The 20,214-nt window shown below is 44.6% G+C and overlaps 1 protein-coding gene across 1 annotated transcript in view; it reads left to right on the plus strand.

The window, feature by feature from the left end:
- The window catches only part of WHRN (whirlin), a 50,035-nt gene that overhangs the window by 13,797 nt on the left and 16,024 nt on the right, over positions 1-20,214 (plus strand). Inside the window, exons 2-3 of the mRNA XM_089534906.1 lie at positions 11,541-11,756; positions 17,308-17,433. Of these exons, the coding sequence (XP_089391032.1) occupies positions 11,541-11,756; positions 17,308-17,433 (342 nt within the window). The remainder of the gene's footprint in view (positions 1-11,540; positions 11,757-17,307; positions 17,434-20,214) is intronic.

Below are 20,214 nucleotides of genomic sequence, written 5' to 3' on the forward strand. Positions count from 1 at the left end.
TGGGGTTCCTGTCTGTTATTTTATTCATTCAATATACCCTCAGGACACTACCATAGCCACTGCCACAATGGATACCATGTGCCTAAACTCAAGCTTTCCAATATCCCTTATGTAGCGTTCTCAGAGACACAAGTGTACAATGTAAAAAAAGGATTTATTAAACAGACATTGAACATAAGGGCACATCAAATTGAACACCAGAGAGTAGTTATTTAAATACTTGTCAATCCTGACTGATACTACTCTGACTCACATTGCTCACTCATGCCCTAACTGACTCTGACTCTAACTAATCTCTGTCTCTGACCCTGACTAACTCTCCGAACATCTCCAACTTTTCAACCTATCACACATACTAGCCTTCTTAAGTAAAAATAACCTTAGACATTCAGCCAACTACCAGGCACTACCAACATTTCATTCTGTCACCCCTCCCAACAGATCCTTACCTTACTACACGTTGCATACATAACTATCCTTAATCTTAACTTATCTAATAACTCGACCAACATTTCTCTACTAAGTCCAGAATGTCACAGAGACAAATCCTAGCAGGTCCTCCAAGGTTCTTCAAAAGGGTGGATGATTCAAAATTTAGGGGAGATATTTGGCCAGGTGTAGTAACCCTCCTCTTAGGGTAAACTGACTGACTGAGTCTCTCTTTTGGAAGAGAGAGTGACTACTACATCGGGCCTATGTTTGAAAACAATTGCTTTCTCCCCACTTTCTCTAAATTTTGGACTATACAGGCTGTTGAAGTGTTCAGGAAAATGTGCAAGCTCACCATTTTTGCAGCTCTTTCTCTTGTCCCTATTAAATGATCACCCAGCCTTGAGGTTTGCTGCTTGAGAAGATAAGCATCGATTCATCTTCTCTTAAATGGTTCCTGGTTGGTGACAGCTACTATTTTGGGACTTTGCTTCGTTCCAATCCCTCGTCATTTGTTGTTTCATTTTTGCTTGTGTTTCATCCTTTATTTTTGATTGTCAGATAACTATGTAGCTGAAAGCAATGGAGAATGGTAACTCTGCTGCAGGTTTCATGGCGAGTCCCTTTCAAGCAAGCCAAAACCTGGAATGGATTCACTGCCCCACTGACATGACAGCCATCATCCACCACAGCAGAGATTTATGCGATGCAACCTTGTTGAAGCTAAAATCATTGTTTTAGATGGCTTATAGATCCTCAATGACACAGTGCAGCAGTTTGAGCTAAAGCAGTCAATGTTCAAGGCTGCCAGCTGCTTCTGGGAGGACAAAATGCTCCCTGGCATGTGTGATGGGTTTAAGAGTTAAGCCAGCAGTATCCAAAGTCCTTTTTTTCGATGGGTAAATGCATTTAAAAAAATAGGCCCAGAAGGATATGTGTGTGTGAGTGTGTGCACAGGGTAGATGTGTGTGTGAGTGTGAAGCAATGCTGTCTTGTTGCATTAAGTGGCACAGCTCACTGGCGCAGAGGATTACACACTTGTTCCATTCTCCCAGTGCATCAGGTAGCTCCCGATGATATTTTCCATATGTCGGCTGAACAGACTGCTGTGCCAAACTGATATGATACATGTGGCACATTATAACTCAGGCAACCGAGGGGGAAAAATGCCCAGGTTGTCCTAGTCGCTCATTCTGACAGGTGGGTGGATGAATATCTCAAGGTCTTTCGCTTCCCCAAATCTCTTTTTAAAACAAACTCTCCTTTTTTCCCCCAAGCTGTTTCACTCTCCAACAGCAACAGCAAATGTTTTTCCTGCCCCCCCCCCTTTTTTTTAGTGCCACTCATTTTTTGGCTTGCCTTGGAGCACATCCCTTTGCAGGCGAGCTAAAATATATGGCCACCTGTGTTGGTTTTCCCCTTCTTCCCCTGCTGCTGACTTTCTCGCACACTCCGAAAACAATACCATCATATCGCCTCTCTCCTGAAAGGGTATATAAAGATGTTCCCTTTTCATTTCTTTTCTTTTATTTTATTTGGAATTGGAGTCTCTCAAGTGCAGAGATAAACCGGCTCCTAAATCAGCACAAAAAGTGATGAGGAGCAATGGGGTTATGGACACAATTTACAACGGTGCAGTGACCCCATTTCTGTGGGTGGCCTGTTGAGTTTTCAGCCTTTCCACTCCCTGTTATTGATCCCTTGTCAGCTTTCATAAAATAGATTTGCCCTCTCTTGAACTCATCTTCCCATCCCTCCCTTGGCCTTTACTCCATGATAATCTTGAACTTTTTCATGTAATGTCCAAAATTTAGAAAAACAATTTTTGGACAGATTTCCAAAATTCCCCAGCCAGCATGGCTACAAGATGATGGATTTGGTATCCTAGAGAGCCAGTGTGGCATTAAGTTTTGAGTGTTGGACTATGACTTTGGAGACTAGGGTTCGATTCCCTTCTCAGCCATGAAACCCACTGGGTGACCTTGGGCAAGTCACACTCTCTCAGCCTCGGGGAAGGCCATGGCAAACCACCTCTCAACAAATCGTGCCACGGAAACCCCATGATAGGGTCACCTTAGGGTGGCCATAAGTTGGAAAGAAATTGAAGGCGCACAAACGACACCTAAATAGCCTGAAGGCACCCAATTCTGCCTGATCTCAAATGCTAAGCAGGATCAGGCCTAGTTAGTACTGGGTGACACCAGCAATGGGTTTAGAGTGAAAGAAAAGAGATCCCACCTAAATTTTAGGAAGAACTTATTGACTGCAAGAATTGTTTGACGGTGGAACAGGTCACCTTGGAGTTTGGTGGAGTCTCCGTCTTTGGAGATCTTTAAACAGAGGTTAGGTGGCCATCTCCCAGGAGTGCTTTACTTGTATATTCCTACATGGCAGGCAGTTGGATTAGATGACTCTTGTAGTCCCTTCCTACTCTTAGATTCTTTGAAAACCCAGCACAGATGGACCAGTGATCAGGTACAAACAGGGGTTTAGCTCAAAATATCTGGAAAGCACCAGATTGCCTAATCCTGGTGGAAACCCTCTATATAGAAAAGGAAGCAGATAGATCAGCTTAGGGGCCTTCGAGTGCCACATTTGGTCAGTCCTCAATAAAAAAATGGTTGGACTAGCCAGCAGGGAGAGACTTGGATGCCAGATTATAGTTTCTGCTTAAATCAAAGGAGGCTTTGCTTGTCTCAGAAGAACACTCCTGTTGCTCCAAATGCCCCGGTCCAGACAACTGTGATAGATGAGCTCTGCGTTTGGGAGCAGCAGCCATTCTGAAAAGACGAGCCAAGCGAAAAAGACTGCAGGGGAAAGAAATTGGCACCCGACAAATCCAGCAAAAGTCCAGCAAAAATGAAAAGACTCTCTCCAGAGCTGCCTCTCTTTCTAATCGGTTGCTTTATGATATCTCTCTGCATCTTTGGGTTGGAAGCTTGGGTTAGAGGCTCACGTTGGTGCATATTCTTAGGGGCCTTGCACTCTTTTCCACTCCTTCCAGGCGTGCCTGTGCATTCGGCAATGTCCTCTTGGAACATTTGTCTCGCACGCCGATTACGCCGAGTCAACGTCTTTCTCACCCGCACCCCGGTCAAATCTCTTAGCAATTATTTTAATGTTCCCTTTGCTCGGCCGGAGCTGGATGGAGTGACCTTTTAAAAAAGCCAGGCATCGTCTTTGGCATGTTAAAAAGAGCTCAGTGGAACGCTGCTCTGGCACCGGAGGGACCTGCTTTGCGCGTTGCGAGAGAGAGATACAATGGTGGGGAGGTGTGGATCTCATTAGCTGAGAACAGTGGCATGCATCCAGGACTTTGCAGAGGATATAAGCCTTGGGCACTGGATTTGCCCCATTGCACAGTAAATTGATTGGGAGCCAGCCAGCTGTTTTGAGCTGAAACTGGCTGCAGTGCCAGGCCTCCCCCAAGACTTTGTTTGCTACCAAAAACAGGCAAACATCACTGTTATAAGACAAGCTTGATTGGTGGTAAACAATGCAGTAGGTGTAGTACAGAAAAGGAAGCCTTAAAAGTCCTTTATCTGACAGGGTCCAGTGCAACCAGTAGTAGAACTGGGCCTCTAAGCAAATAATTCATGCTGTTGGTGTTGTGCCTTCAAGTAGTTTCCGCTGAGAGAGTGCGACTTGGCCAAGGCGACTTGGGTTTCCATGACTGAGCAGGGACTTGAACCCTGGTCTCCAGAGTTGTCGTCTGACACTCAGACCACTCTGCCACACTGGCTGTCATGGCATCACCAAATTTTAGAGCTGGAAAGAACCACCCTGCCATCTGAGAACCAGCATGGTGTAACAGTTTGAGCATTTGAGTCTAAAAAACCAGGGTTCTAATCCCCGCTCATCTGTGAAATCCCACTGGGTGGCCTTGAGCAAGTCACACTCTCTCAGCCTCAAAAGGAAGGCAAAGGCAAACCCCTCCTGAACAAACCTTGCCAAGAATACTACTTGATAGGGTCACCATAAGTCAGAAATGACTTGGGGAGACACAACAATAACTGTGCCAACTCATCCAGTCACCAGCTATGCGGGAATGCACACCTAAAGCTCTCCTGAAAGATGCTCATCCAACCTCTGTTTAAATACCTTCAAAGATGGAGAGTCCACCACAGCAGCTGGATGGTCATCTGTTGGGAATACATTCATTGTGTCTTCCTGCATGGCAGAATGGGGTTGGATTGGAAGACCCTTGGTCCCTTTCAACTCTAGGATTCTACAATTCTATGATCATTACTTCCCCTTCTGAAAAACTCTGCCCTTTCCCCCATTTCCCCCTTCTCTCTGTTTATGTTTTCCTCTCTTTGCATTTGAGAGATGGATTCTAAAACTCAAAATTTCTCAATAAACGCAACAAAAGCAAACAAACAAAAGAGGCCTTGAGTTCAACTTAACAGCACAACAAGATGAGTGGATGCATCATCTCGCCCGCCCGCCCCACACAACTAAAATATGTTTTGGAAGAAAATGGAGCTGCCTCGTGCAGAAATAATTCACGGCTGAGTGTGTTATTTGTTCGTCTCCCTTGGAAAGACGGAAGGAGCCTCATTACCCCCCTTCCTTGTTGGCGACGATGCTCCAGAAAATTATGATGCTTTTGTTGTCATGCTGCCTGTGTTGGCAACATACTTAACTGGTGCAATATTGTGCTGTCGATCATGAGGCTTGGGTGGCATATGCACAAACTTCTCATCGCTGGAACACGTTTCGAAAAAGTAGACTAGCTCAAAAGCAAAGTGGGGAGTTGCAACCAAGTTTTGCAACATGGGTATGCTCCTATTCCAGGTGTGGGGCAATCATATCTTTTCCCCGAGGAGCAAGATATTCTTGGACTCTTATTCCCATCAGCCAGTCTGGCCAGTGGAAAGTCATGATGGGAATAGTAGTTCAGCAACAGGTTCCATGCCTCTATTCTGCAGTCACACCTTGAACTTTAAGTCTTTTTCAGACCAATCTTGATGAATCTGGATCTGAGAAGGCATTGAAGTCAAATGATGGCTGCTGATGGATTATGTGTCAGTGGGAGTGGTGAATCCATTCTGGGTTTCATGGTGCATCTACGCTGTAGAAATAATGCAGTTGGACACCACTTCATAAGCTGGAACTACAGCACTTAATGTAGTGTCAAGCTGCAAATCTGGAATTTGTAGTTTTACAAGGTCTTGAGCCTTCTCTGCCCAAGGACGTTGGTCTCTCACAAAACCATACATCCCAGGATTCTGTAGGATGGAGCCATGGCAGTTAAAGTGGTGTAGTCCAGAACTATGCTAGTAGCTGAATCTTGGCTAGATCGAGCGTGTTGGACAGTTTTAGTCCAGAATTATGCTAGTTGCTGAATTTTGGATAGATTCAGCTCATTGAGAAGTATGGACTGAAACCTGGAGCAGGTCCAACATGGGAGCCACCAACTGCCACCGCCCGGCTCCCCATTTCAATGCACTCCAAGGCTTTCTCTTCCTGAAACTTTTAACCGATATATGCAGCTCCAGGCATCGCTCCTGCATCTCTTCTTCCCAGTTGCTTCCTCAGGCCAAAACAGAATCAAGCGTATCTGTGATGCCATTTCCTTTGCTGCAGACTAGGTCAGTAATGTCTCTGTTTAATTGGGCTCACCGGGCTGAGCACTGTAGTAGTTCAACGTATTCCAACCCACCTGTTTCTACTAATAGTATAAAAGCACTCCAAGGCATGACTAGGATTGTTGCCTGTGCAATTGGATGCCTCCTCCATCCATCACCACGGCTTTCTTCTCATCCTGAACAAAAAGGGTCGGGCTCTGATTTTCCATTCCAGCTGCTGGAACTGATCAAACAGTAGATTCCCAAAACCTTCATTTGGAACAGGAGTGGGCAACCTGCAGCTCTGTGGCTGCGTGTGGCTTCAAGACTGTTGCTGTGGCCGCAGATGCTCTGGATTGCACATTTCTAGCCAAACAAAGAGATGGTAAACCCTCCAGGGGTGGCAATTCACCTTCTAAACAAGCCGTAAGCATCATTATTATATACTTTAAGAACCTGGTTTTTCATGACCAGACATAGATGTCCACCCACTTTCTATTTGTTCTTACTTGGCACTTTGGGCAGTCACATCCTAGGAACAGAAAAATGGCCTCTAGTCTAGATGGACTGCAGTTGCCCACTTCTGATGGAGAATAAGATGCAGCGAATGCCCATTGCATAGTGGAAGTTCTTCAAGAGCTGGCATCTCCTGCTACCCACCAGGTATGATGGCAAAACAGACAGTGATTTCACCATAGCCAGCTTCAAGCAAACAATACGGCTGGGGGAGTTTCTGTTGCTCTCCAACAAACCATGATGGCAATAAGGCATCTTAGTGATGTTTTCAGCACCCTGGAGATCACCTAATTCTTTCTTCAACTTTCCCTTGATGCTAGAAAGCCAATGTCCTTTGGATGTTGTTGGACTCCAGTTCCCATCAGCTCCAGCCAGACTTGCTTTGGAAATATGGGAGGGAAATGTGATGCAAAGGGACGCTTTTGCAAGACCTGTTCTTGGCTCTCCGTTGTGGTTTGATCGGAGGAGGGTTTTCTGTGGAGGAGCCAAGGCTCTAGTTAAGGCTCCCTGACCTCCCACAGCGAACTGCAGTGGCAGGCACCGCCGCCAAGCCAAAAATGAATAGGGCTCAATTGCTCATTTCATTAAGAGCATAGAGAGGCAACCAGGGTGGCTGGCACAGTGGAAGTGAGGGTGGCAGCAGGCGGGAGGGAGGTGGTTCATCAGGCCTCCTGAAAACAAGCCATGATTAATGGGCATTGATTTACAGCATCTGCAGTTCTGCTAGGGAAGGAGAAAAAGAAACTATTGGTGATGCAAAAGAGATTTTGAGATGCTGCCTCCGAAGAACGTTGAAACTTTTTGAAAGCAAAGGACTTGCAGGGAGGAGAGGGGTGCCTTGGAGCATAATTGTGCACCAAGCCTGTGGAACTCCCTTCCACTGGAGGCTAAACTAGCCTCTCCTTTATGCTCTACTTCCAACGGCAAGCAAAGACTGAAATACTCTTGCTTACTTCAGTCAGAAGAGAAAATAATCCTTATGATGATTATCACAATATCGCCTTCCACATAGCCTCCCCTCTATGAGCTCCCTCCAACTGCATGCAAAGACTGAAATCCTGTTGCTTACTTCAGACCAGACAATAAGGATCGCAATATTATGCTCCTAGATTGTGGAACTCCCTTCCACTGGAGGCTAAACTAGTCTCCCCATTATACTTTCCCTCCAACGGTATGCAAAGACTGTAATCCTGTTGCTTACCTCAGTTGGCCTAGCCAATAACTATTGCAAGGATCATTACAACATTATTATGCTCCTCAGCTGTGAAACTCCCTTCTGCTAGACTAGACTAGCCCCTATCTATGCCTTTCCTCCAATAGCACTCTGAAATCCTGTTACTTACTTCAATCAGAATAGACAAGAATCATTGCAAGAATTCTTCTTTATTATATGTTTAGGCATTTATATATTCCTAGGCGTTACTATATTCTTTCCATTGGAAGTTAAGATAGCCTCCCATCTATGCTCTCCTTTCGTTGGCAGGCCAAGGCTGAAATCCTGTGGCTTAGTTCTGTCAAGACTATGCAGTTATCCTTGCAATAATGTGCATTGCAATAATTTGGGAGAAAGGCGGGATAAAAATTAATTTATTAATTAATTAATAAAAATTAATAAATGTATTAGAGAGTATTAGGCACCTTTATTTGAGACCAGGGAAGGGTCCAGACTTCCCCCTGATATTTGGAAGCTTGCGCCAGGCATAGAAATGACCGGTCCAAGCCCAGGGTCAGATGCAGCCGCTGCCACTGAAAAAACACACCAGCTGGTGGGATGTGTTATTTTCATAAACGGATCAGCATGAAGGATGGCATATGTCGCCGCCATTGATCCCTCGCAAATAAAACGCCGTATCGCAAATCCATTTAATAGAGCCGCAAGCCATTTGCTGTCAGTCTGTTTCTATTTATGAGCCAGAGTGGAAGGCAGTTTAAGGGAGAGATGCTATTTTGAAGAGGGGAAAAAAGAAGTGTGCCCTCTCTGATTATACACACACCCACACACACACACACACACACTTCTTTTATTAACAAGGCCGTTTGCTTAAATCATGGGAGGCTTGACAGATAATTAAAAGATTGCATTTGCAAGGGATCGATCGTCCCCTGAAAAAAAAACCTCCCCGGCGCCTGTTCCCTTTGGCTCTCATTATCCCTAATCTCTCATGCTGTCCATTATAATCTACTCACACAATGGCTGCCGTTGCAAAGGGGAGGCCGCAGGCGGAGGCGGCTGTCCCTTGATATTTTGCTGCCCGAGGCAGATCTTGCAAAAGACACCCTGCTTCCAAGCCCATGTTGTTAGTTACTTTGATACCTTGCTTTCTTCTGGTGAGATCAGCTGCATGACTCCTCTTGACGTTCTTCTTCATTCCCATCAAGTTGACTTTGACTTTGGATGATTCTGTAACTCCATTGCATCAGAGCAGAGATTCATGCTCGGATTTGCAAGAACATCTCCTTGGCCTTATGGGAAATATCCAGGATACTGTTGTGATAGGCAAGGCGATGCCTTCCAGGTTACAACTCCCATTAACCCCAAGCATTAGCCAAAATGGAACGGGTTTGTGGAAGTTTTAGTCCTGGAGGCATTCAAGTTGCTTTCTTCTGACAAGACTAGGGTACGATGAAGAGAAAAAATGCATCAAGGATGGGAAACCTGCTGAGTATTGTTTGATTCCAAATACCATCAGCCCTGTTCAAGTGGTTGAGGATGATGGGAGTTCTAGTCTAATCAGATCTGGAGGACCACCCACCTTAGTTTTTGTGATTTCAGATTCCAAACATAGTTATGATACGCTTTTGGAGGAGAAGGGTGTTTTTTTCCCCTTGCAAAAGAATCCCATAAAAACTGTTATTTGACTTTTGTGAAGTATCTCCATTAAAAAGGAAAGGAAAGGAAAGTACTTTCCACTGGGCTGCAGTCTTTCCAATACACAGACATCACTTTCATCCGAATGCCTAATTATGTCTTTAAATGCATCATTCTCTGGTGGAAAAGGCTCATTGATTCAGGAATGATTGCCGTGCATTTAGAGCCTTGGTTAAGTGTTCTGTTGAGAGAGGATGGGACAATGAACACATTCGGGCAACATTTCCATGGAACTGGTAATGAGGATAACAATGCTTGGTCTGAGCGTCAGTCTATGACTAGAGATCAGGGTTCAAACCTATCATGGGTTTTTCATGGCAAGATTTGTTGAGAGGACCATCCCAAGTACTAACCAGGGCTGGCCCTGCTTAGCTTCCAAGACCATAGAGTCCTAGAGTTGGAAGAGACCACAAAGCCCATGAGTCCCAAAGATGCCGAGTGATCTATCTGGAGCTTTTCACCACTTGGAAATGGAATAACATAATACAAGGATGGAAGAGTGGATGGGGAAAAGGTTGGCAGAGGTGCAAATCTCAGTCTTGTTGTTGTTGTTGTTGTTGTTCTGGATGCCTTGAAGTCGTTTCTGACATATGGCAACCCTAAATGATGTGGTGGTTTGAGTATTGAGCGACGACTCTGGAGACCAGGGTTTGATTCCCATGAAAATCGCTGGGTGACCTTGGATAAGTGACATGCTCTCAGCCTCAGTAGAAGGCAATGCAAACCTCTTCTGTATAAATATTGCCAAGGAAACCCCATGATAGGTTTGCCTTAGGGTCACTGCAAGCTGGAAATCACTTGAAGGCACACAACGGCAACCATCAATGCCACCAGTTATCCATTTTCAAGCTGCGCATCTTCCACTTCTAGGTGATTCTTTTCATTCATTTGATGGCCAGGAGAAAACAAACCAACATTTTTATGCTTCAGGTCTTTGATAGTTTCATCTTAGGGAGTTGCCATAATTCGTAAATGCCTTGAAGGCACACAACAGAGAGAGAGAGAAACCAAAAGATATCCGCAATGCCAGGCTGGTCTGGAATTTAAGAGGCTGGTGATAATGGAAGTTGTAGTCCCTATGCCCTGCAGGGTGCCAGGTTAAGGTAAGCTAGTCTAGCCAGAACATAGCAGTCGCTCATGAACAATTATCTTTAAATCCTTAATGCTAAGGACCATCAAACGTATCAACAGTCAACCTTTAGACACTCAAGCAAGGAGCAGTCTGAGCTTGTCAGCCATAAAAGTTTAAGACGATGGGATTTACAGCCAATTAGTCTCATAAGCAGTTAGTTATAAAGCATCCTGGAGATGACTTCAGTGGATGGCTATTATAAGTCTGATGGTTGCTTGAGTGTCTCTTTTTAAAAAAGAGAAATATATATGTTTTAATAGTCGTCTTTATTATAGAAAAAGAGAGTGTTGGCTGTAGCGGTGCTGTAATGTCCCCAAAGACCTTGCGCTTTCCTTATTGTAAACATGCTCCTGTTTTTTTCACTCCTGGTTTCCAGTTTGGAGTAATGTAGTATCTGAGAACTGCTATGTTGTGTTTTAAGATAGGTTTGTGTCACATTAGTGACTTGCATCTGTAAGATGAAAAGAAACATTGTTGTTGCTCAAACTAGCAGAATATTTCTAGCACTGAAGAGTTCAAAATGCATAAGGGATTGTGTTATGAAGGAACATATAATCCGTAACATCCAAACTATCATCAGCTGGTGTTTATGGCAGTCGGTGAACCCACTCTGGGTTTCAGTCTGAACTTTCAAGGGACTAGGCAAAGATTTGAACCCTGTTCCCAAATAGGTTGAGCACTGCGGAGCCATTCTTCTACACTGGAACCCATTTCACACCAAAATAGATCCAGTACCTTAGATAGCTTTCTTTATAGTTTGGAGTAAAACCCAAACCAGACACGCTAACTATTGATCTGGGATCCATCAGCCACTCTGGTCCAGCCATTTACACCTGGGCCTATTTTGCACCAAAATACCTTGGCTAGCACCTTGAAAGTTCAGACTAAAATCCAAAGTGGACTCACCACCCCACTGACATGGAGCCACCAGTGACTTTGCCACTGAGTGATGGGTATCATGGCATGCTTCTTCCATTTGAGTTGGCTCTCATCTTAACCAATAATCTTTTTCGTTGACATCTAGGCACTCAAGGGCTCCAAGAAGCTGAACCTCTTGGTCCACTCCGTAGGACGCATCCCCGGAGGCTACGTTACCAACCATATCTACACTTGGGTGGACCCCCAGGGACGGAGCGTGTCTCCCCCAACCGGACTTCCCCAGCACCAGAGCAGCTCCCTGCGGAAGGACGGCGAGAAAAGGAGCCACCTCCAGCTTCTCCAAGAAGGCGATGAGAAAAAGGTGAGCACCATGTAGCTCAGTGACTCCCAGACTTTGGTTCTCCAGATCTTTGGTTCTCCAGATTGGCCATGATGGTTGAGGCGTCTGGGAGCTGAAGTCCAAAATACCTCGAGGACCAGAGTTTGGGAGTCATTGATGTAGCCTTTGGTAGGGCAATGTGTGGGAGAACCATCAAGATGGCAGAAGGAACTTCCCCAAATCCATGCTTTTTATATTCTATGTCAGTGCTTCTCAGATATTTCCTTCTTTAGATGTTGCTGGGCTCCAACATCCAGAAGCAAAGGTTAGAGAGAGATCCTCATCCGTTCTTGCAAAAAACATATGTCAAATATGTTGAGTCGGGAATTTGAAAAGGAACTTCTTTCAAAGGAACTCATTACTCTGGTTGCCCAATATGTGCTTTTTGTCACTGCAGTCCAGCAAGGAAGCTGTAATACATTTTCAAAGAACGGACAGCACCTAAAACATTTATCACATATAAAAATGGCACACTCGTTACATGTCCTTCTACCCCAAGCAGACCAAAGGTTGAAGAAAGAGTTCACCAGCAGCAACAACAACAGCAACAACATGTTTCTCTCACCAGAAATAACAGGGAGACTTTCAGTAAGTCTTTGTATACAGCTAGTCATTACTTGACACTGTCGTTGTTATGTGCCTCCAAGTCCATTTTTGACTTATGTTGACCCTATGGCAACCCTATCCTAGGGTTCTTTGGCAAGCTTCATCAGAAGGGGTTTGCTATTGCCATCTTCTGAGGCTGAGAGAGTATGATTTACCCAAGGTCATCCAGTCGGTTGGCCGACCTGGGATTCGAACCCTGATCTCCAGAGTCATAGTCCAACACTCAAACCACTACTCCACATTGGCTTACATTGAGTACCCAGTATCATTTTTGGAGGATGCTGGATGTGGGCCTTTGAAAGCTGCAAACCTAGCACTGTGAGGAGCATACTTTGCCCGCTCTTGCAATATACAGATCCTATCACAAGTATGAACTGAATTCCAGTGGGACCTTGATAGCCATTTAATCATTCTTTTTCCTGTTTCAGACAATCCAAGATTATTTCGCTCATGAGCGTCTGCCGCATCCCATTACAGTCATCAGCCAGTCTTTATTGATTCATTGGCTTTGGGCGGCTTGCTAAATCCTGGTTAAAGGTTTTTTAGAAATGTCAGTAAGATTTCTGTCCGCTGTATTCATCTGCCACGACTGAAGAGGCTATTGAGCCTGCCACGTCTGCCTCGGGAAGGGACCTATTTCACCTGACTCTTGCCTAACAATAAAGCCGGCAAGACAGCGAGAAAAACAGCACACGGGAAAATGTCACGCTTGTGTCAGACTGCCTTCCCAGGAAAGGGCTGGTTTTGAAATGCAGACAGATGTGTGCAGATGGCAAACTAACCCTTAAAACAAACAGATCTTGCAGACAGCAAACTAACCCAACCCATTTCCAACCTATAGAGACCCTAAGGTGAACCTGTCCTGGGACTGGTAGTTTGTTGTAGAGCTCTCTGGCATCTGATAGCTCTCAAAACTACAAATCTCAGCATCCCATAACATCAAGTCCTGGCACTTAAAGCAGTTTCAAACTACGTTAACTCTGCAGTGTAGATGCAGCCCAGGCTTCTGAGTTGGCCCTTAACGCTGTGGCTGTCCTTCAAGCTTATGGGAATGACTACTGACATGAAAAGAGAGAAAAGTGGGGAGGGAGGTGAAGGGGGAGAAGCTGCCATTAATGTCAAGGACTGCTTTGGTCTGTGAGCTCTCATCTTTTACTTCTTGTCACCTTTGTGGCAATCTGGGAAGACATGCGTAAGAAGCCTTTGAAGACCCAGATGGAAGGATACCTCTCCTTAGTGGTCTTTTCCTTCTTTTCCTTTCTTGTTCCTCTTTTACATCTCTCTTCTTCGAAAGATGAGAGACACTCCGAGTGTCTATGGCTGCAGTTGCAATTTCTGTGTTCTGCTTTAGGAAAAGGTGGAGGAGTAGGGAAGGACCCTCCTCTGTTCTTGCAGACACATATGCCAAGTATGTTGAGGCTGGCATTTTAAAAGGTACTTGTTTCAAAGGGACTCATTACTCTGGTCACCCAATATTTGCTTGTTTTTCTCGATGCAGTTCAACAAGGAAGCTAGTTGTGTTACTTACGGCTAATAGGTTACTGGTACTGTTGCTACTGTGCCATCGAAAAAGATAGAATGTTGCTCTCTAGGGCTCCCAAGTGGCCAGTTCAGATTTTACACCTTAGAAATTGGAAGAAAAATGCTGAAGGCATTACAAAACAATTGTCTTTGGATACAATGCAAGGCAGTTGCTCTTGCAAGCATTCCTGCTCTCCTTTCCATTGCTCCGACTACATCACTCAGTACATACCCAATATCAAGTAAGTGGTAGACAACCTGTTCATATTCCACTATAACAGAATGTACAACTGTGACCATTACAGGGAAAGAAAAGGGAGCATTCTAGTATTCTTGCAAAAGAGAAAGAAAAAAAAAACTAGTTTCTGCATTAAATCCCCATAAGAAAAATGAGTTACAGTCAGTATTTCTTTGTGACCACTTTCATGGCAGGTTTTGTGCACCGTCGTGTGAAACCGTTTTGCATAATTCACAGGATAAACTCCCAGTCTCCTTCATGTGATAAACTTCTATGAGAAAAAGAAATGCAGTGGGGCGAGGGGGGGGGGAGAGAGAAGTGTTGTAGTGTGTATGTGTGTGTTGGCTATGCCTCTCCAGGTTTTCAAGCGAATGGGAAGGTGATTGAGTACCATTCCCAGGCTCCATGGAGATATTTTGCATGGAGTGTTCAGTCTCACAAAGGTTTCCTCACAATCTCAGTGCAGTTTCACCCAGGCGCATGCGTGCCACGTTTGCATGCCCAACGCCAACTATGTCAGTGATACCATTCAAGGTCAGAGTCATTCACAAGACCATTCCCAGTGGTGCTCCATTCTTCCTATCTAAAACGACAGCCGTTGCCTAGTTTCATGGGTCCTCCAAGTGCAAGTGCTTAAGAATAGTGCGAGGCAGATGCTAAATGGAAACACTGGCTCTCTCCATCAGAGGGATGCAGCTGCCTGTGAGCTGTGAGGAATGAAGGAGGCATTGATCTGCCATTGTCCGCTCTGACACTTTGTTCCCCCCATCAATCCACTTGGCATCCATGGTTCCTTGCATCCTATGCTTCATCCTTCATGGGGTTCTTCTTTTTCACTTTCTTCTTTTTTGCTAATGGCCAGGAAGAGAACTGCAAACATTTACCTGTCTATTCACACATATTTATATACTACGCTCTATCATTTGTGCTGGAATCCTGTGGGTGCCTTTCTTGCTGTTGTGTGCCTTCAAGTTGTTTCTGAGTTATGGCAGCCCTAAGGCAAACCTATCATGGGATTTTCTGGGGCTGAGAGACTATGACTTGCCCAAGGACACCCAGTGGGTTTCCATGGCCTGCTAGGAATTCGAACCCTGGTCTCCAGAGTCCGAATCGCATGCTCAGACCACTACGCTACATGTAAATTCCCCCCATGGAAGTCTCTATGGGTTGATTTTCACCATGTTTTGAAGCAGACATGGAAAAGTCACACTCTCTTCAATTCCTTGCCAAGTTATGTTGATGTTCAGACGACCGTATTGCAGGGTTTTCTTGGCCAGATTTATTCAGAGGAGCTTTTGCCAGTGCCTCTCTCTGAGGCTGAGAGAGTGTGACTTGCCTAAGGTTACCCAGTGGTAACCTTTCCATAGCTGAGCAGGGATTTGAACCCTGGTCTCTTGTGTCATAATCTAGTGGTCAAACCACTACACTCCGCTGGCTCACTAATGATCAGTTAGCAATATTAATTATCAGTTAACCATCTCCAACAGTTAATTCTTGCAAGGCTTTGTCGCAGTCCCAGAAGAATATCAACTTTCCACTGGAAAATATCTTTTCACGGTATCAGCAAAAGCATAGCATTTTATTTTGTAAAAGGGGGGGAGAAATCTTTTTGCAATCAAGCCTTTTCCTTCTTCTTATACTTATCTCTGTCTTTAGCTCTCCTGCATTATGCACTGGCTGCTAAACTCCCTAATTAATATGGGATTAATGCACTTCTTTCCTCCAGTTCTGCAATAAAAGGTGTCCGTCTCCGCGAGCGTGAACCTCCTGGAAAGCCTTCATAATTTTTCCATCTCTTTCGCCCAGATAATTGCTCCCCAGTCTAAGGAGAAATAAATTGACTCCTTTAGTTATCTGATTCCTCTGAGCTGCTTGGCTCCCAGCCTACAGCCGTGTTTTGTCAATAAGTCATATGCTGTAATATTTAATGGAGGAAGGAGAAGGGGAATTTTTCCCCCCTACGTCTGCCGACGCGGTACATAGCCTGAATTTTAATCGAAATCGGATCTGTCTTGGGTTTTCTCGCAGGAGTGTTGGGTCTATTAATGTGACAGCAGACTGAAATTAAAATGTTTTCTGACCTGTCTCAACTATAGAGCTGGGAATCCGCTCATATCTGATGCAGAGGCATATAAACCCGCTGGGTGACTTGGGGCAAGTCACATTCTCTCAGCCTTGCTCTTCTTCTTAGATCAGTAACCACTCTCTCCAGTGACAACCTGAAAGGACAAAGTGTTCTGCATTTCTGTTCCTTCTGCTTCTCCCACTTCGGCTTGCCATCTCCTCCTTTCATGCGCTCCCTTGTTGCTGGATTCATGGGGATCACCGAAGGTCACCTTAACAGCTACTCCTTCCTTCTCAAGTCCCTAGTTGGGATTCAGGTTGGGTAGGAGAAGGGATAAGAGGTCAGCTTGCAACCGACATCAGAGCCTGGCATCTTCTGTGCTTACAGGTGTTAACATGGAAACAAAGGCTGGAGAACCGGAGCCGGAGTAATGCTCCATGGAATATATTAATCTGGCTGGCTCTGCTTTGTCTTTTTGTAGTTTGGCACTGGGCAGCTATCCATCCTTGGGTACCTTGATTTCCTCCATTTAGGGTACAAGTTTGTTCACCAAGCCTCACCATGGTATGGCTGAAATCTCCAGGGCTACATCTACGCTGCAAAATTAATGCCACAAGTTGAAAACAACTTGAAGGCACACAACAACAGCAACAAGCTTTGGAATAATGTCAAATTTGCTGCCCAAGGTCCTGAATGCATTTGGGGAGTTTGGGCCATGGAAGCCACCAAATCTTACTAAAAGTTCTCGTTCTCTCTTTCACACACACACACACACTTAAATGAACAACTTTTTCCGTACAATAACAACCCAAATCCCCAAAATGCACAAAATAGACAATGCAAGCTTTTGAAGTTGCACTGGCTTCTTTGTCAGAAAAAGGTGTCCAAAATCAAACAGGAGAAAAGAAAATGCGGATGTCGCCATGATAGGCCTCCATTTTGTTGTTATAGTTGTTATCATCTTAGCTGAGAACAACTATAACAACAACAGGCTCTGGAAAACCACATGGCCAAAGAGGAGGAATAGCCTCTGAGTACAGGGATATTCTTCCATACCTAGCAGTCTCCAGACTTTCAAATGTGTCCTTTCTTTCTTGGTGCAGGTGAACCTGGTGTTGGATGAAGGGCGATCCCTAGGACTCATGATCCGAGGTGGAGCAGAATACGCTCTTGGGATTTACATCACAGGTGTGGACAAAGGCTCTGAAGCAGAAAGCACTGGGCTGAAGGTAAGCACTGCTGATGGTTATACTATTGTAATGTCTCTATCTGGGATTGCCTTTGAAGATGACCCAGATGCTACCACTAGTGTAAAAACACAGTAGCTCAGTTACTGAAATGGTTCGGAAACCCTTCTTCATCTATTCTTTGATTGTCAGTTAAAAAGAAAAGAAGTAGGGAATGCATAATCTTTCCTTTTATGATTCTGTTGGTAGGTTGGCCTTTAGAAACCCTCTCAAGGATTTTTTCTCAAGAGAACCAACATCATGCAGAAACACAGAATAGCATTCACATTGAGGCAATTGAATCTGCCTTTGTGCGGCTGGTCTTTCCATTTTTTCGGTGTTATTTCTGTGCTGTTGTTTTCCTATTTCTGGAGACCATCATAAGCTGCTTTTTTTCCAAAATACATTCATGCACAGATTACTGCATTGTCCATTCTTTCATTTTCTTTTCTTTCTCCCCTCCTTTCTCAGCATTGATGTATGTTAATAAAATGCTGCAGAACTCAAACGCAGCCCAACCTTGATGGCTTTGGCAGACCACTGTTTCTTTCTTTCTTCTGTAGCATTTTACCAACGCATGCAAGGATAGATGCACATGAGTAAAATGCTACACTAAAAGGACCTAGATGCAAGCAGATGCATGACTGCATTTCCCTCCTTGTTTCTGGTAGCAGAAAGGGGGTATTTAGTTAGCTGTTGTTGTTGCGTGTCTTCCATTCAATTCCAACTTATGGTGACCCTAAGACAAACCTATCATTGGATTGTCTTGGCAATATTCGTTCAAAGGAGTTTTGCCATTGCCTTCCCCCGAGGCTGAGAGTGTGTGACTTGGCCCAGTGGGTTTCATAGTTGAGCTGGAAATCGAACCCTGATCTTCAGAGTTGTAGTCCAACTCTTAAACCACAACACCACATTACACATGTAAGTATAAATGGATCTGCTTTACTCAACCCAAAATAAATGTTGCACTGTGAAGTGTTGCAGTCTTGTTTAGGGTGGCAATAGACCAGCCATGCCCTATTCCAGGATACATCATTCCATTCCTTCTTCTTATAATCCCCATCCCCCCCTCAAGAACTACCAATATTATGTTCCCATTGGTCCTTATTGGACTGTTGAAACCGTAAGAAGCATCCATCATTCCTTCTGCGCCATGGACATTGAGGTGCCTTGATAGTCCCTAAAAGTCACAACACATCCATAGGACATGTGCACACCTTCTCCAGCGGTTGGTAATGAAGACCATAGTGGCATTAGTATTTCCATCATGAGAAGTAGCCATAGATAACCATGGCTGGATTCCTGTTAATGGCATACTTGCATGTACATCTGTCTTAGGCTTCCGCCATGCTGCAGAATGAATGCAATTTGGCATGGCTTTAACTGTCATGGCACCTGGGATTTGTAATTTGCTGTGGTTTTGTGAGACGTTGAGCCTTCTCTGTCAGAGGGCTCAGGTGCCACAACACACTACAAGTCCCAGAATTCCATATCATTGAGCCTTGGCAGTTAAAGTGGTATCAAACTGTATTATTTCTGCAGTGTGGCTGCTGCCCTCTTCTTAAATAATGTAAACTCATAATTGCGTAGACCTGGCTAAGAGTTTAGCACTTCTAAGGGATACAAATCTATTTGCATCGGATAACAGAGTACAGACCTTGGCATAAGACGAGAGACCCTTCAATGTTTGTAACAGGGGAGCGATGCATACAGTTCTAAGGAATTCAGGGATTAGGTAGGTTTGAGCATCTTCTACGCATCACATCATATCATATGGCGCTTCTCCTTCTGGATGAAAGGGGATCTCTGACCCTTTCTCGAGGCTTGGGAGGATCATTAGAAACCAAGGCTGCTCCACGCTGCCTAGCCGGAGAGTGCATTATTAATCACCAGAAGGCATTTTATGACATTGTGAGCCCGGTTAATGTCACCCGGCAGCGGGAGGTTGCGACTTGCAAGCCGGTGCCGCTCCAAGCACAGTGCGGGCCAAAATAATGAAAGCACCAAGCTGCCCAGGACCCCTTCCTCCTCTCCCCTCTTTCCCATCCCATGACTCTCTTCTTACATTAAAAAAAAGACGGCAATGAAAACATTCTAAGGCACCTCATTAAAACTCCATATAGCTCACCTTGTTTTGTTTTCTTGTTTGGAAGAAAACACTCTCGCTTGCATGAGAGCGATTAAAGATTCACAAATACATTAAAAAACAACAACACCTCTTTTATGGGATTATGGCTGCCAATTTAAAATGGCCGCTGATTTTAAAATGCCCTAGAGATCTGCATTTGCCAGCCATTGCATCCAAGGTGGATATTCTTCCAACCAGCAGTTCCTGCCCTTGGTTGGGGTTGAGAGGTGCAGGGAAGGTTACAAAGGACTAAGACTACTATTATGAGTCCTTCTCAGGCTATCTGATATGCCCTTTTTTCGGAGACTAGTAGCATATTTCTGCCCAATATCTTCAACTTTGGTAAAAGTAACTCCCAAGTCCTGAGTGAGAAACATGGAGAGGACTTGAATCAAAACAGGCAAGGTCAGGCATGAGAGGGATTTCTTTTCTTGGCCTTGTGGGGCATTAAAAGAAGAGGAGAAGGAGAGCCCTCGAAGCATCTAGTCCACAAAAATAAGGGTTATTTAAAATATCAGGCCATTCCACTCAGACTCAAAGCGTTAAATGAGATATATTTGGAGACATTTTTTCTTTAAAGCTGGCAGAACCAGAGCCTGCGGTTAAAGCAGAGAAGGTTTAGGAGAAAGGATGTTATTCATAAGAAGTCAGGAGAG

This window comes from Sceloporus occidentalis, unplaced genomic scaffold (assembly GCF_023333645.1).
Source record: "Sceloporus occidentalis isolate IW3139 unplaced genomic scaffold, rSceOcc1.0.p SCAF_8, whole genome shotgun sequence".
In the NCBI taxonomy this organism is placed as follows: Eukaryota; Metazoa; Chordata; class Lepidosauria; order Squamata; family Phrynosomatidae; genus Sceloporus; species Sceloporus occidentalis.